Source organism: Corylus avellana, chromosome 2, assembly GCF_965113065.1.
Source record: "Corylus avellana chromosome 2, dhCorAvel1.hap1.2, whole genome shotgun sequence".
Lineage (NCBI taxonomy): Eukaryota > Viridiplantae > Streptophyta > Magnoliopsida > Fagales > Betulaceae > Corylus > Corylus avellana.
The window spans coordinates 39968876-39983084 of record NC_142491.1 but is presented as its reverse complement, the minus strand read 5'-3'; the positions used below and the strand labels follow the sequence as shown (position 1 = coordinate 39983084).

Sequence of the window (14209 nt, the reverse complement as noted above, 5' to 3'; positions counted from 1 at the left end):
TCATCTCTAAATAAGTAGTACTTTTTTATGACTCAGGGCTGTTTGAGATTGTATTTGAGAGGTCTAAAAGTACTTTTAACACTCAAAAAATCTGTTTAAAAAAAATGTACGCGTTTGGTAAAAAAATTAAAAGCGTTTTTAAATGTTAAAAAATATACAAATGGCCAAAACACACTTTTGGCAAAAGCTTAAAAATGAAGTTTTTGCCCCAAAATCACTTTTTTGACTTAAAAACTTTATTTTTCAAACGCAGTCCCAAACAGGCTCTCATACTCACCGAAGTTTTTTTTCTTTGTTTTTTTTTTTTTTTTTTTTTTTGCAACTCATCTCAAAATATTTTGTTTTTTTGAATTACAGCCTCAAATTACATATTAAGAGCTCTATGGTGTTTATCTCACGAATTCAAGAAAATGTGGATCCTATTTAACTAGGCCCAAGAGATCATATCCCTGATCTAAAATCGAACGGTGTATAAAAGTACACGGCGAAAATAGTAGCGAAAGAAACTACCACTATATTTAGACGGCTCATCGCGCAGCCTGGACTACCGGTCCAGGCGATAATTTCTCCTTAACCCTAACATCGAAATGCTCTCAAGCTTTCTTTCCTGAGAAAATCTGTTCACTTTTAACATTCTCCAATTCTAGTCCGAGTCTCACGCGGGACTAGAAGAAGGTTTTCGATTCTAGGGTTTACATTCTGTCGCTCTTCACGGAGCACAGAAAAATAAAATTTTCCAATTGAAACTTACAATTTCTTCATCTAGGTATGTAATTTCAACGAGCTCTGCTTATCTTATTTATCGATTATAGTTTTTTTTTTTTTTTTTCTTTCCCCCTTTTTGGTGTTTTCTGGGCCTTGTACAATCAATGTTTTGGCGTTTTTCAAATGACCTATCTGTTATATCTTTGCCTTGGGTGTTCTTGTTTTCTAGGGTTTATCATCAATAAGTAGCTATTTTTTATTTTATTTTTTTAAATTGTAATTTTCGTTTTTTCTCAAACTCATTGGTTCAATCGCTGGGCGCGGCCTTATTGGTTAAGGTAGTGTGTAATGGCATTTTTCTTCTAGGTTCTATTGTTAAGATGTTATTTCGGTATTTTTTTGAGAAATCTTTGAATATTGAGATTTATCTTTTGGGGCATCTAGACATGCAATACTTAACATTAGTTGGATTGGCTGAGCGGAGTTTAGATTTTCTTCAGAAAATTGTATTGATATTTTGTATAAGATTGTAATTTTTTATATACATAAAGATAAAAGAACAATTATTTTGAGCAAGGAATATGTTTGATAATATCGTGTTTTTTCTTAGCTTCACTTGGGTTTTGTGTCAATGGGTTCAAGAAAGATGTTTAATTGTTCGTATTGTTGAGTTGAATAAAGGGTATGGAGTTTTTTATTTTTCTGTTTTATGTGATTGTTTCATCTGGTTGTAGGTAAGTATTAGGCATGGCTACAGCTGAGTCTGCTCCAGCTTCCCTTGGTCCCCGGTATGCACCTGACGATCCCTCCCTTCCGACACCATGGAAGGGTTTGATTGATGGGAGCACAGGTGTGTTGTACTACTGGAATCCTGAAACCAATGTTACCCAATATGAAAAGCCAGCCTCTTTGCCTCCGCCATTGCCAACTGGCCAGCCTCCGGCTGCTTCTACGCCCATGTTGGCTTCAATACCAGTGGCCCAATCAATGCAACCAAGTGGCGTGGTGGCTCAGGTTGGGCAGCAGATAACACAAGCCCCACAACAGCAGGGGCAACAAGCGAACCAGTTATCTCAACAGCACAGACAAGTAATGGCACAACAACAAAGTTCAATGGTGGCACAGGTTTCTCATCATCAGGGCTCTCAAATGGCACAAGGTGGACCACAACAGAGTTCACAATTGGGACAGCCCATGCAACAGCAGGGGCAACCGACACTGTCACAGCCACAGCAATACATGCAGCAAATGTTGCAATATCATGGTCAGCAGCCTATTCAGCACATGCCTCAGCAGTCAGTCCAGCATGTGCTGCAGCAGCCAGGGCAGCAAATCCCACAGCAAACCATTCAACAAATGCCCCAGCAGCTGGGGCCACAAACACCCCAGCATCAAGGTTCGCATGTGTCACAACCACAAGCACATCAATTTACACATCAGCAGCTGCAATACATGGCGTATCAGCAAAGCATGCTTCCACAGGGGCAGCAAAGTTCACAGCAGCAGACCCAGCATGGTGCACGAGGGCAGCCATTTTCAAATCAACAGGAGTATAAGGTGGCATTCCCAAATAGGGAAGAAATTGATTTTCAAAACGGAAACCAAATTGGACTTTCTCCATCCCATTTCCAGCAAACTGGCACCTCATCTGTTCAGAACCTTCCTGCTGGTAGCAACTCGGTTCAGATGCCACAAATGGGTGCTCATTCAGGTCAATCCCAACAGTATGGTGGTTCTTCAGGGAATGTGCAACATTCTCCCTCCATGGGTCAAATGCAGCAAACAAGGATTGATTTGGTTCACCTGCAACATGGTCCTAGGTTTCAAAATCAGATGGGCCCAATGATGCATAGTCAGCAGTCTAATGTGCCTCCTGTTGGATCAAATATGGGGCATGAGGATAGCGTACATGGTAGAATTGGAAATGAATATTACTTTAATGTTAACAAGGAAGGGCCAATGAATCCCCAGGATCCCAAGCTTGCAGTGATACCCATGGCAAGAAATCATCAGGTATCTTTTAACTAATTTTCCATCAATTTTGAATGAGGTTTGCACTCCATTAACTTAATTACTTGAACATAACTTATGGTGGTTGATATACAATTGATGACAATCTTCTATTTGGGAATTCTAGATTTATTAGATTTGTAAATGCAATTGGTGTCAAAGGACCGGAAGACATACATTCTCAAGACACTAATGCACGCAATAAGCCAACATGGATCACCTTTATAAGATAGATGCCTTTAGATGTCTATACTAGAAACAAAAGTTTGGTGTCCTCTGTATATCTATTTTTGTATATACATGTTTCAACTGCCAAGGTAAACTTAGGGGGTATAACACTAAGGAGATATATATTATTTTTGTTTACCAACCTGAATAATAGAAGTAGAGGCAGTACTTCAGATATAAAATGATCGTTTCATATCCTTTTGTTCTTTTTATTTTTTTCCCCTTGTACTAATTGATGAATGATATATGTTTTATCTGGAATACATACCATTTTCTTCTCAAAATGTGTGGGACCGATAATAATGATTGTGCTATTTCGTTGCAGGAGAAGAGGATCGGTGGTGTCCCATTTCATAATGCCATGCCTGGTCGTACCAGTGTACCGAATGCTGTCACAGGGCATGCCATGCATAACATATATAGTCAAGCAACAAGTGGTCCACCACTCTCAAGTAATGCTTTAATGAGACCTCCTTATATGGGATCGACAGATGTGACTAGTCTCTCACCTGTTGCAGCATACCGTCAGCAGCACGAAGTTACAGCAACGGTCAGTATTTTAGCTTGCTTGATTATTGCTAGTGGTGTTTATGTGAACATGAGAATGCCTTTTCAAATGCTTCATTCCTAGACAGATCAAATATATGTTAAGAAGAGAAGTGGGATTCCCAAGAAATGTTTTGGCTGAGTGTCTGATACCGAGGAATGTAATTTTGTATAACAAACTATAAAGCAGATCATACCAATTACTCATATGAATAAGAATTTGCAAATGAAATGCTTATATATCTTTTGGAGTTGGCGTGTTTTCTTTTAATTGAATTTGTTTTGGCTGAGTGTCTGATACCGAGGAGTGTAATTTTTTGTTAGAACAAATTATAAAGCAGATCATACCAATTGCTCATATGAATAAGAAGTTGCAAATGAAATGGTTGTATTTCTTTTGGAGTTGGCATGTTCGGTAATTGAATTGTTTTTGACCTCGATATATGTATTAAAATGAATAGGGTGACAATGTTCCAGCACCATTCATGACGTTTGAAGCCACTGGTTTCCCTCCAGAGCTATTGAGAGAGGTAAGCTTTACCTGTGCCATGATCTTGTGTTCTGTCTTAGGATTATAAAACAAAATATGGACACATTCCATTCCTTGTGTAGTTATTATTACTATCTTTGTTATTTTTAAACTCATAAATTCTCACTTGTCGCAGGTGCGATATCTGCTCCGGTGGAGGAGCATATGTCGTACGCTGCGCTGCTATTGGCACACTTACACTTGCAACAACTATCCTGATTTTTGGAGGCTGCAAAATGGACAGTTGGAGCCTTTCTTGGGCATCTTCTAGAAGGGTGGTTGGCCCTTCATCCAAATCACACCTAATGTGACTGGCATTTCTTGCTTATGGGCTCCGCCTGTTATGTCTTTATTGCCCTCTTTTGTTGCTTCGAGTTGCTTCTGTAAGCAACCGTACACCCATGGGTTTTTTTTTTCTTTAGTTATATCTCACTCTCTTGTGATATGCTATTGAAAACTTCATTTTTTACTTGTCATGTGTCCGATATGTTTAGATTTTCTTGGGGCTGATACCTGCATCTATGTTCTTCTCTTAGATATATTCTGCTGGTTTCACGTCTCCCACACCAATTCAGGCGCAGACATGGCCAATTGCCCTGCAAAGCAGGGACATAGTGGCAATTGCAAAGACAGGTTCTGGGAAAACATTGGGCTATTTGGTCCCTGCCTTCATTCTTCTTAGACATTGCCGTAATAACCCTCAGAATGGCCCAACAGTGTTGGTTGTGGCTCCAACCCGGGAACTTGCTACTCAAATACAAGATGAGGTCTTGAAATTTGGCCGATCATCGGGAGTCTCTTGCACGGTGGGTTCTTAAGTGCTCATCTATTTTCCTTGCTGTACAATTCGGTCATTGTCTTGTTTGCTTTAGAGTTTTGATTCACGAATTTGACTCAATTTGTTTGATTCAGTGCTTATATGGTGGTGCTCCAAAGGGTCCACAGCTAAAAGAATTAGATCGAGGGGCAGATATTGTTGTGGCAACTCCTGGTCGACTCAATGACATCCTTGAGATGAAGAAGATTGACTTTAGACAAGTTTCACTTCTTGTACTTGATGAGGCTGATCGAATGCTTGACATGGGTTTTGAACCTCAAATTCGTAAGATTGTTAATGAGATACCCCCACACAGACAAACTCTTATGTACACAGCAACGTGGCCCAAAGAAGTAAGAAAAATAGCAAGTGATCTTCTTGTTAATCCTGTTCAGGTTAACATTGGCAGTGTTGATGAGCTTTCTGCAAACAAGGCTATCACACAGGTACCTTTGGACTAGCACACCTTTGCCACTGTCATACAAATGCAACGTAGAAAATGATAGTTCTGTATCTCAATGTGGTCTGTATATGTGAAAGTTGCATCATCCTTATATCAGTCTGGCCATCTTATTCATGAGTTATTGGATTTTACACCCACATCTTGAAGCTAATTCGGTTGCATTATGAATATTTTCTATGATATCATCCATTATTTAAACAAAATGAGATTTGTTTTTTTCTCTGAACTTGCAGTATGTTGAAGTAGTCCCACAAATGGAGAAGCAGAGGCGCTTGGAGCAGATCCTTAGAGCCCAAGAACGAGGTTCAAAGGTCATTATTTTCTGCTCCACAAAGAGGTTGTGTGATCAGCTTGCACACAGTATTGGACGTAGCTTTGCGGCTGCTGCAATTCATGGAGACAAGTCTCAGGGTGAGAGAGACTCGGTTTTAAATCAGTTCCGGAGTGGAAAGTCTCCTATATTGGTTGCCACTGATGTTGCTGCCCGTGGGCTTGACATCAAAGATATAAGGTTAGCTCTTGTCTTTGCATTTTAACTTGTGTGATAAGGTGACAACACTCACTGCTTTAGGACCAGGATCATGAATCTCATAAGTTTCAGATTATGAATGAGTTTAATACTATTGTCTAGTTATTTAGCATCCTTCACATCATACTCATTCTTTTATGCCTTCGTGTTACAGGGTGGTGATCAACTATGATTTCCCTACTGGGGTTGAGGACTATGTCCACCGAATCGGAAGAACTGGGAGAGCTGGCGCAACTGGTGTTTCATATACTTTTTTCTCTGAGCAGGACTGGAAATACGCAGCTGATCTGGTCAAAGTTCTGGAAGGAGCTAACCAGCAAGTGCCACCAGAGGTGCGAGAGATGGCTGTACGTGGTGCACCGAGTTTTGGCAAGGATCGGGTTAGCCATTTTGATTCTATTAGTAGCGGTGGTGGTTATGGTCGGTATGATTCTGCTGGCCGTGGTGGCATGAGGGATGGCGGATTTGGTGGCCGGGGTGGCATGAGGGATGGTGGGTTTGGTGGACGTGGAGGCATGAGGGGTGGCAATTTTGGTGGACGTGGAGGCATGAGAGATGGTGCCATTAGTGGACATGGTGGGAAAAGTGATTTCTTTCCTGGTCGCAGCAATAGGGGACGAGGATTTGGTGGTCCTGGTGGTAGTCATGTTGGTCGGGGCAGGAATGATCGTGGCCCATATGATCGATACAACAATATGGATGGCCGTGGACGTGGTCGTGGACGGGGAAGATTTGACAACAGAAGAGACGTTTCTGATAGGAGTAGGGGTAGAAGTTACAGTCGTAGCCCTGAAAGAGTTCGAACGTGGGGTTATAGCGGCAGCCGCAGCCGCAGTCGCAGCCGCAGCCGCAGCCGTAGCCGCAGCCGTAGCCGAAGCAGGAGTAGGAGCTGGAGCAGGGGTCGTACTCATAGCCGAAGCCGGTCTCGCGGCCGTGGTGGTAGCTACAGTCGCAGCCCTAGCCGCAGCCCTAGCCACAGCCGTAGCCGCAGCTATGACAAATATGAGAGGCCACAACGATTCTCTGATAAACCAGATACCGCTGTGCCTGGATATGAGAGGCCACAAAGATTCTCTGATAAGCCAGATACCACTGTGCCTGAATATGAGAGGCCACAAAGATTCTCTGATAAACCAGATACCACAGTGCCTGAATTTGAGGCTGCTCCTGAATCAGGGATGTCTCCTATGTCCCCAGGCACACGTGATAATGGATCTCCTGGAGCTAATTTGATTGCACAGCCACCAGTGGTTGAACGTACCGAGCCAGAGGATGGCATAGACTCTTGCCATCAATCAGCTACCGAACCTTAAAGTCTGGAATGCATTTCTGTTTATTTTTTCTTGTTAGCGAGGGTGATTTGTGGTTTGTGTTATTAAGTGGCTCAGTTGACCTCTCAATTTTAGTCGAGACTGGCTTCCTATGATGATTTTGTTGACAGCAAGTTGAGGTTGGGTCGAATGTGATTGAAATTTGTAATATGTGATCGTTGTGGACAAGCTGGCCTGCTGCTGCTTCCGGTGGTAATAGTTGTTTTAGGATAATTGAGGGTTCTTTCTGGAAATTGAATCGTATTGTAACTCCTCAAACTCATTTTTCACTGATAGGAGGACTTGCTATTTCTAATCCAGTGGTGGTTAAAATTTGGTACGGGAAAGGGTTTTTATTGTGATGTTAGTGTTCTAGGTGGGAATTTGGGATGGACGATGTGGTTCCTGCCTTTGTAATCTTTTCCATGTGAACACAATTACTTGACAATGTCTTATGAATTATTATATTTTTAAAAATTTATATTTTGAAATTAGTACTCTCTCTCTCTCTCTCTCTCTCTCTGCCTCTTATACTGGAATTTTGTTGAATATTTATAATCTATATTTTTTAGCAGCTCTATGCAAATTCTACACGACGATTTTATTGTCCCATCTACACTACAACCTAAAATGAAATTTGTTGGCAATTGCGACGAGGATGATAGTGATGGTTCTCACGGGTCTCAGCAAAAGTAATGTTATACATCGTTCAATTATCCTCTTTATCACCTCAAAAGTTTTCCCCATCAAAAAACCAATTTCTGAAATGAACTTCCATCCCCTGTGAGAATCCTGTCACTCCCCCGCTCCCCGTGAGTGACTTGGAGAGGGGACATCCTCTTCCTTCTCCCTTCCTCTTTCTCCTTTCTGGTTTTTATCCCCTTAAAATACCATTCAGCACCACAAACCAAATTGTCTGTATGCTCTATATCTCACCACTTAATTACTCATCACCAGTATTCTGATCAGAATCCTCCTTTGGAACTATCTCACGATTCTCACTATCATCATTCACAGACTCTGCATTCCTTTAAAAAAACATTTAAATCAAAATCAGCATTTGCCTCCAGCTTACCCTATAATGTTCATCTTAGGGTAATTTACAGATTTCAAAAATAACTGAATTTTATATAGGTATCACACAAACGAACAATTACCTGCAACACTGCAACTCATCAGTCTTTGCCAAGAATACACCCAAAATGTCTGCCCAGTGACACAATTATTGGAAGCCAATCAATACGCTAACCTAAAACCTTGCAATTAACCTGCCTATGAACCCTATGAGCCCACTTCTTCTATTCAATATTGCAGTTGAATGTGAGGGAGCCCAACAAAACAGTTACCATGCCTTATTCTCCATCACACTACAACCCAAACAAAACTTCCCCACCTTCACATTTCTCAATTCACTGTCTCTGTAAACACTCTCAAGAACTTGAATTCTTCACATGCCTCATCATTGTCACCCTCAAACCATCTTCATCCATAAATCATCTTCATCCTCATTGTCGTCATTGTCTTTGTTACTGCCTGAGGCACCATTGCCCATACTAAATGTGAAAATCTGTACAAGAATAACTTTCCTAGGATGCAGCCCTACAGGGGGAAATTGCTCATTATACAACAGTTGTGTTTTTCTTATTTATTTACTTAATTTGCACAAAATCCTTAAGAAACTAATTTATTTTGGAAATATGATTTTGGGGAACTGCAATTTAAGCAGCGAGTTTTTCACCGGAGGAAAAATGAACTTGCCATCAACAAAATCATACCAAGAAATATAAAAAAGTATAATAAAGTAACAAAATACAGCTTTAGATCTCCACATACACAGATTTTCAACGTGTTCACTAATGCCATCTTCCTTCAAAGAACTGCAAATCAAAACAATCAAAAGATAGTTAACATGCATATCACATGACTAGACCCATCCCAATCCCACAGTCCCAAACAACAAATAAGCTAAATTCGTATGTGTAACTAACCTCACCTGCAGTAATCAACTATCCTGATGAACATGTCAAACCTCTTTATCATCACCATTATCACCACTGACAGAGACTACATGTTCACCAATACTAGCATTGACATAAACTGCATTTTCACCATTATTTTCATCAACAGAAGCTGCATTTTCACTACTACCATTGATAGAGACTGCATTTTCACCACTACCATCATTCGCAGAAACTACATTTTCCTTAATAACACTAGAATCATCCTTATTATCATCATTATTTCCCTCAGGGTCACCCTGCAATTCTCATCACACAAAACCCAAAATTACTATTACTGACAACAAAAACACAAGCCAATTTACATAGAATTTTTTTTCTTCTAAATGACACAAAAAAGAAACAAGAAAATAAAGAGTTACATCACCTGTAACTCGACTGATTTTGCCAAAGAGCGACGGAGAGGCTCATCCTTCAATACAATTGTCGGAAACCGATCAAAATCCCAACCTAGAACCTTACAAACAACTTGCCCAAAAGCCCTATGAGCCCGCTTCCTCTTCGTCTTCGAAATCGCAAATGAATGCTGAACAAGACCAACACAACCCTTATATCTCTTCCACGCCTTCTTCCCAATCCCTTGGCAAACCAAACAACAAAAGTCCCCAGTTTCATAATTCTTCTCAAAGTAACTCCTCAACTCACTGTCCTCCACAAACATCAGCAAAAAGAACCTGGATTCTTCATTTTCATCAGACCCCTCTTCCATCATTTCATCATCTTCATCATCTCCATTGTCGTCTTCATCTTCATCTTCATTGGCATTGAAATCAACCCTTTTCGTGAAAAATTTACGGCAAACTTCAGCTGCCTTGTACTGTAATTGAATTGCAGCAAAATAGGCATGCTCATTGGCTGACAAAGGTTGATCTTTTGGGGTCGAAACGGGCTTCAGGGCAGGCCAACCAGATGCTTCTAGAGCTGGCTCTAGGGGTTCTGGGCACGGCCATTCAGGACCCAAATCCGGTGGTGGGTCAGGCTGTGACATCTTGTTCTTGTTCTTCTTCTTCTTGACCTTTTTCTCTCTGAGCCTCTTCTTCCTTGTGGTGGTGGTGGAGGTGTTTTCTTTCTTGAAATATGTGGGATTGGTGGGTTTGAGAGAATTTCTAGTGCAGGGTTTTGGTCTGGAGTTTGAGATAGTGGTTTGTGGATGATAGAGGGGATAATTGGATCTGTGGTTGGGGTTAGGCATTTGCTGGTGACAAAGCGGATAATAGGAACTGGGATTTGGGTTAGGCGTTTGCTGGTGACAAAGCGGATAATAGGGAGTGGGATTTGGGTTAGGCGTTTGCTGGTGACAGAGCGGATAATAGGATCTGTAATAGAATGGTGTGGGGTTGGGAACATAAGGGATTCTTGAGGAGCTGGGGCTAGGGTTAGGGTTGTTGAGGTTAGGGTTGGAGTTGGAGTTGGGGTCTGATGGGGGGCCTTGGTGCCATAGAGAGTGGAGATAGATAACCTCATTTCTCAGTGTCTTTTCATCATATGGATACATTTTGAGGATTTTTTGAAGGTCCTAGAGAAAGAATCCCTTTTCCAAATATTGATGATGATGATGATGATGCACACACTGGGGGTTTTCGAAGGAGAAAGAGGGCAATCCACTGTCATAGTTACAGAAAAGTAACATCTCATAAAATATATATTGTTACACAGTACTATTTCTATCTAAACTACAAAATAAGCGGAATCCATAACCCAAATATATCCAAACATATGTCTATGCTAAGTGAAAACTACATAATTAATCAAATCCATAGCTCAAACATACATTTTTAAATTCTTAACAATCTTGGACGCATGATTTCATATAGAACTTGGCAAAGCATCATGGATCCAAAAATACCAAGTCTGATTGAGGCCGACTGAGGCCCACCAAATGCGCAACATCTTCTCCTGCACCAAATTAAAGTATATTCACATCACCTTCTTAGAATGGATTCTACCGCCCATCTTGGTTACATCTCTTGGAATTTCTACAGCAAGTTCCTAGTTGAGCAATGAATCAAACAAAATACGAAATACGAAATAGCTAAAATGTTGTGTTTGCGGCATTAATAGGTGATCACAATCATCACTATCCATATTCATTCCCCCAAGTGCACTTTGTTTTAATTACTCTAGTATTTGCACAGTAGTGCCACAAGAAGGAACAAAGTGGGAAATAGACCAGTCTTCAAGTCTTGTGATGAATATCACCCAAAATAAGAACTAAGAGTATTCATTATATATAAGAAAACATGCAGTTAACAAACAAACATTTTCCAAGAAGCCAAACAGAACGTAGAAACTGAAGGTTAAAAACAATGTCAATCAATTACAAATTCCTACGTCCCTATTTGATAGAAAAATGAATCTTTATGATCTGCGAAAAAAAATCACAGGCCACAGTCTAAGCCAAAAGGAATGAGAAAATTGTCAAGTACTTGCTTCTCGCATTTTCCTAGAAGCCAAAGGAATACCTTTTTCTGATGGTTTCGATGTCGGCGCCGGTTCCGCGAGCCGCGTTGACGGCTTTCTCGTCCTTCTTTGTGGTAGCGTTCGGAGACTTCTCCCGGTTCCCAGTCCTGCGGCGGTGCTCACAATCCCTGCGTTGATGGTTTCTTTGTTCTTTTTTATGAACGTGTTTCCAAAAAAATAATGGGCGACTTCAATTACAACCAAAGTTGAAAACCTCTTCATTTGTACGTTTTAACTTTCGATCGCAGTTAATTTAAATTTTTATGTCAGATTTACTGATTTGGCCCTTTAATTCTAAGGTAATACCTAAAAATGTCAAAATATTCGAGATTTTCTTTTCTTTTTCTTGTAATTTCACTTTAGACCTTTGAATTACCATGCGATTTGATAAGCCCCTGAATTTCAAAACCTCTTAATTTAAATCTCTGAACTTTTAATTACAGTCGATTTACCCCTTCTATCAATTTTTACAGTTAAAACCCCTAAAAATATAAAATTACCATTTAATTTTCATTTTATTAAAAAAAATATATGAAAAAAAAGAGTCACAAGGTCGCCCAACCTGGTCACCTTGTGATTATATATATATATATATATAAAATTTTTAATTTAAAATTAAGGGTAAATTTGAAATTTATAAAAAAAAGTCAAGGGTATAAACGTTATTGTCTCACTTTTAACGTTTAAGATCCGATGGAGGGGTTCAAATTGACTGCATCATGAGTTCAAATTGAAAGGTTTTAAAGTTCGGGAACTTGTCAAATTGCGTGGTAACTCAGAAGTCTAAAATAAAGTTCTCTTTTTTTTTTGTTTTAAAAAAAAAAAAAAAGACTTGTGGGTCTCACTAGCCGTGGGTCTAGCCTGACCTACGGATCACAAGGCTAGACCTTGGATGACCCTTTTTTTAATTTGTTTATTTGGAATTAAGGGTTAATTTAAAATTTTATAAAAAAATCAAGAGTATAAATGTTATTGTCTCACTTTTAACTTTTAAAATCTAACCAAAATGGTTTAAATATTCAAAGTTTAAATTGAAAAATTTTAAATTTTGCGATAGTCTTCTATGATAATTCGAAGTGTAAAGCAAAATTATCTCAAAAATAAAATAAAATTCGGAATCCATACGATGAAGCCCACGTGGCGTGACCATATATATGACAGATGAGACCCGGGTGGACCTGATTCCGCAAGGCCCGGATCCGTCAGAAATTCTCTTTGCAATTCGGACTTCGGAGACATTTGGTCACTCCAGTATAAAACACGAGTAAATTAAGCAATATTCACTCATTCCAGGAGCTCTTCCAAATTTCCAAGAATCTTAAAGAATTCATTTGTTTTCTTCTCTCCTGTTTTTTTGTTTCTCTGTTTCATCCCACGATGATCATCAAGAAGCGAAGGCTTGAAGGAAAGCATTCATCCCGCCCCAAAAAATGGGGGCGGCTTGAAGGAAAACTGGCGGAGACTACTCCGTCGAAGAGCGACGGAGCAGAAGTCCCCGAAGAAAGTTTGAAGATGGTTTGCGGTGCGTTCTACTTACCCAAAGACAACCCGCTGAAGCCTATAGGCGAGGACGCTTACTTTCTTTGTGAGGAGACGCAGACCATCGGCTTGGCCGATGGTGTCGGCGGTTGGGCTGGAAAGGGCGTCGACGCCGGCGACTACGCGCGAGAACTCATGTATAATGCTTTCGTGGCGGTTCATCGACAACCCGATGGAGCCGTGGATCCGAAGGCGGTTTTAACCGAAGCTTTCTTGAATACCGAGGCCGAAGGTTCATCCACGGCTTGCATTGCGGTCCTCAAGGGCAATATCTTGCATTGTGCCAACGTGGGAGACAGCGGATTTATGGTTTTCAGGGACAATACTCTTGTGCATCAGTCGCCGATACAGCAACATTACTTCAATTGTCCGTTTCAGCTGGGAAACAGCAAGTCGAGTGATCGGCCAAGTTCAGCTACAGATGAAACAGTCCCGGTCGTCTCCGGAGACATCATAGTTCTCGGCACCGATGGGCTTTTAGACAATGTGTACCCAGCAGAAATTGAGGATTTTCTGAAGCAGGAAACTTTGGAGGGTACTGAAGACCCTTGGCATTTGGCTTACGCCATTGCGGTAAAAGCGTTGTATAACTCGCAGGACAAATTTTGTTACAGCCCATTCGCAAGAGCGGCTGAGTTGGCAAACAAGAAGCATGTCGGGGGGAAGATCGATGATATTACGGTTGTGGTTGCGCGTATTGTACCACAAAATTAGTATATGTATAGGTTTTCTTTTTTGTCATTTATTCAGTACTTGTTATTCACTTTGCTAGCAAATTCTTAATTACTACAAATTATATTTACTTTTCATATAACCTTTTGCTGTTCTCTCTTCTTTTTTATTTAATTTTTATTTACAAAGTCTTTGAATGCACGTGATACAATTTTATTATTCTTATATGAAAAAGAGTCAACCATAAGATTAAAAAAAGAAAATTTAAAAATTAACAAAGATCCTTACGAGCTGTTTGGACCATTGTTGGACCGACTTTCAAATTTAAGGATTGAACCTTTATTCTTCTTTTAGTTAGAAGTTTGTTAGTAATAAATGTTATT

General features: G+C 40.2%; 2 protein-coding genes and 1 pseudogene across 4 annotated transcripts; 2 read left to right on the top strand and 1 right to left on the bottom strand.

Moving 5' to 3' along the window:
* Window positions 1-529: 529 nt before the first annotated feature.
* On the top strand, window positions 530-7631 carry LOC132177428 (DEAD-box ATP-dependent RNA helicase 40). Its single transcript, XM_059589748.2, has 8 exons — window positions 530-766; window positions 1440-2718; window positions 3269-3493; window positions 3951-4019; window positions 4555-4824; window positions 4931-5281; window positions 5532-5809; window positions 5982-7631. The coding sequence occupies exons 2-8, from the start codon at window positions 1453-1455 to the stop codon at window positions 7138-7140; spliced, it is 3618 nt and encodes a 1205-aa protein (XP_059445731.2). The 5' UTR covers window positions 530-766; window positions 1440-1452; the 3' UTR covers window positions 7141-7631.
* A 252-nt stretch (window positions 7632-7883) lies between these two features.
* LOC132161590 (uncharacterized) lies at window positions 7884-11775 on the bottom strand. Of its 3 annotated transcripts, XR_009438161.2 has the most exons (6): window positions 11618-11775; window positions 9523-10759; window positions 9126-9394; window positions 8971-9014; window positions 8295-8736; window positions 7884-8165 (listed from the first exon to the last, which is right to left on the bottom strand). XR_009438161.2 is itself a non-coding variant. In XM_059571755.2 (4 exons), exons 2-3 carry the CDS (start codon window positions 10648-10650, stop codon window positions 9161-9163), a joined length of 1362 nt encoding a protein of 453 aa, XP_059427738.2. In that variant the 5' UTR covers window positions 10651-10759; window positions 11618-11775; the 3' UTR covers window positions 8809-9014; window positions 9126-9160. The 3 variants fall into 3 exon arrangements, 2 of the variants coding, with proteins under 2 accessions (XP_059427738.2, XP_059427730.2); XM_059571755.2 differs by lacking the exons at window positions 7884-8165; window positions 8295-8736 and having other exon boundaries at window positions 8809-9014; XM_059571747.2 differs by lacking the exons at window positions 7884-8165; window positions 8295-8736 and having other exon boundaries at window positions 8809-9014; window positions 9131-9394.
* Window positions 11776-12992: 1217 nt separating this feature from the next.
* On the top strand, window positions 12993-13868 carry LOC132176143 (putative protein phosphatase 2C 55 pseudogene; annotated as a pseudogene).
* The last annotated feature ends 341 nt before the right edge of the window (window positions 13869-14209 follow it).

Coding starts and splice junctions, on each gene's coding strand:
- LOC132161590 (XM_059571755.2), bottom strand. CDS start 10,650: ATGTATCCATATGATGAAAAGACACTGAGAAATGAGGTTATCTATCTC. Junction 9,395..9,522: donor CAAAATCAGTCGAGTTACAG/GTGATGTAACTC, acceptor TGAGAATTGCAG/GGTGACCCTGAGGGAAATAA.
- LOC132177428 (XM_059589748.2), top strand. CDS start 1,453: ATGGCTACAGCTGAGTCTGCTCCAGCTTCCCTTGGTCCCCGGTATGCA. Junction 2,719..3,268: donor CCATGGCAAGAAATCATCAG/GTATCTTTTAAC, acceptor ATTTCGTTGCAG/GAGAAGAGGATCGGTGGTGT. Junction 5,810..5,981: donor CTTGACATCAAAGATATAAG/GTTAGCTCTTGT, acceptor TTCGTGTTACAG/GGTGGTGATCAACTATGATT.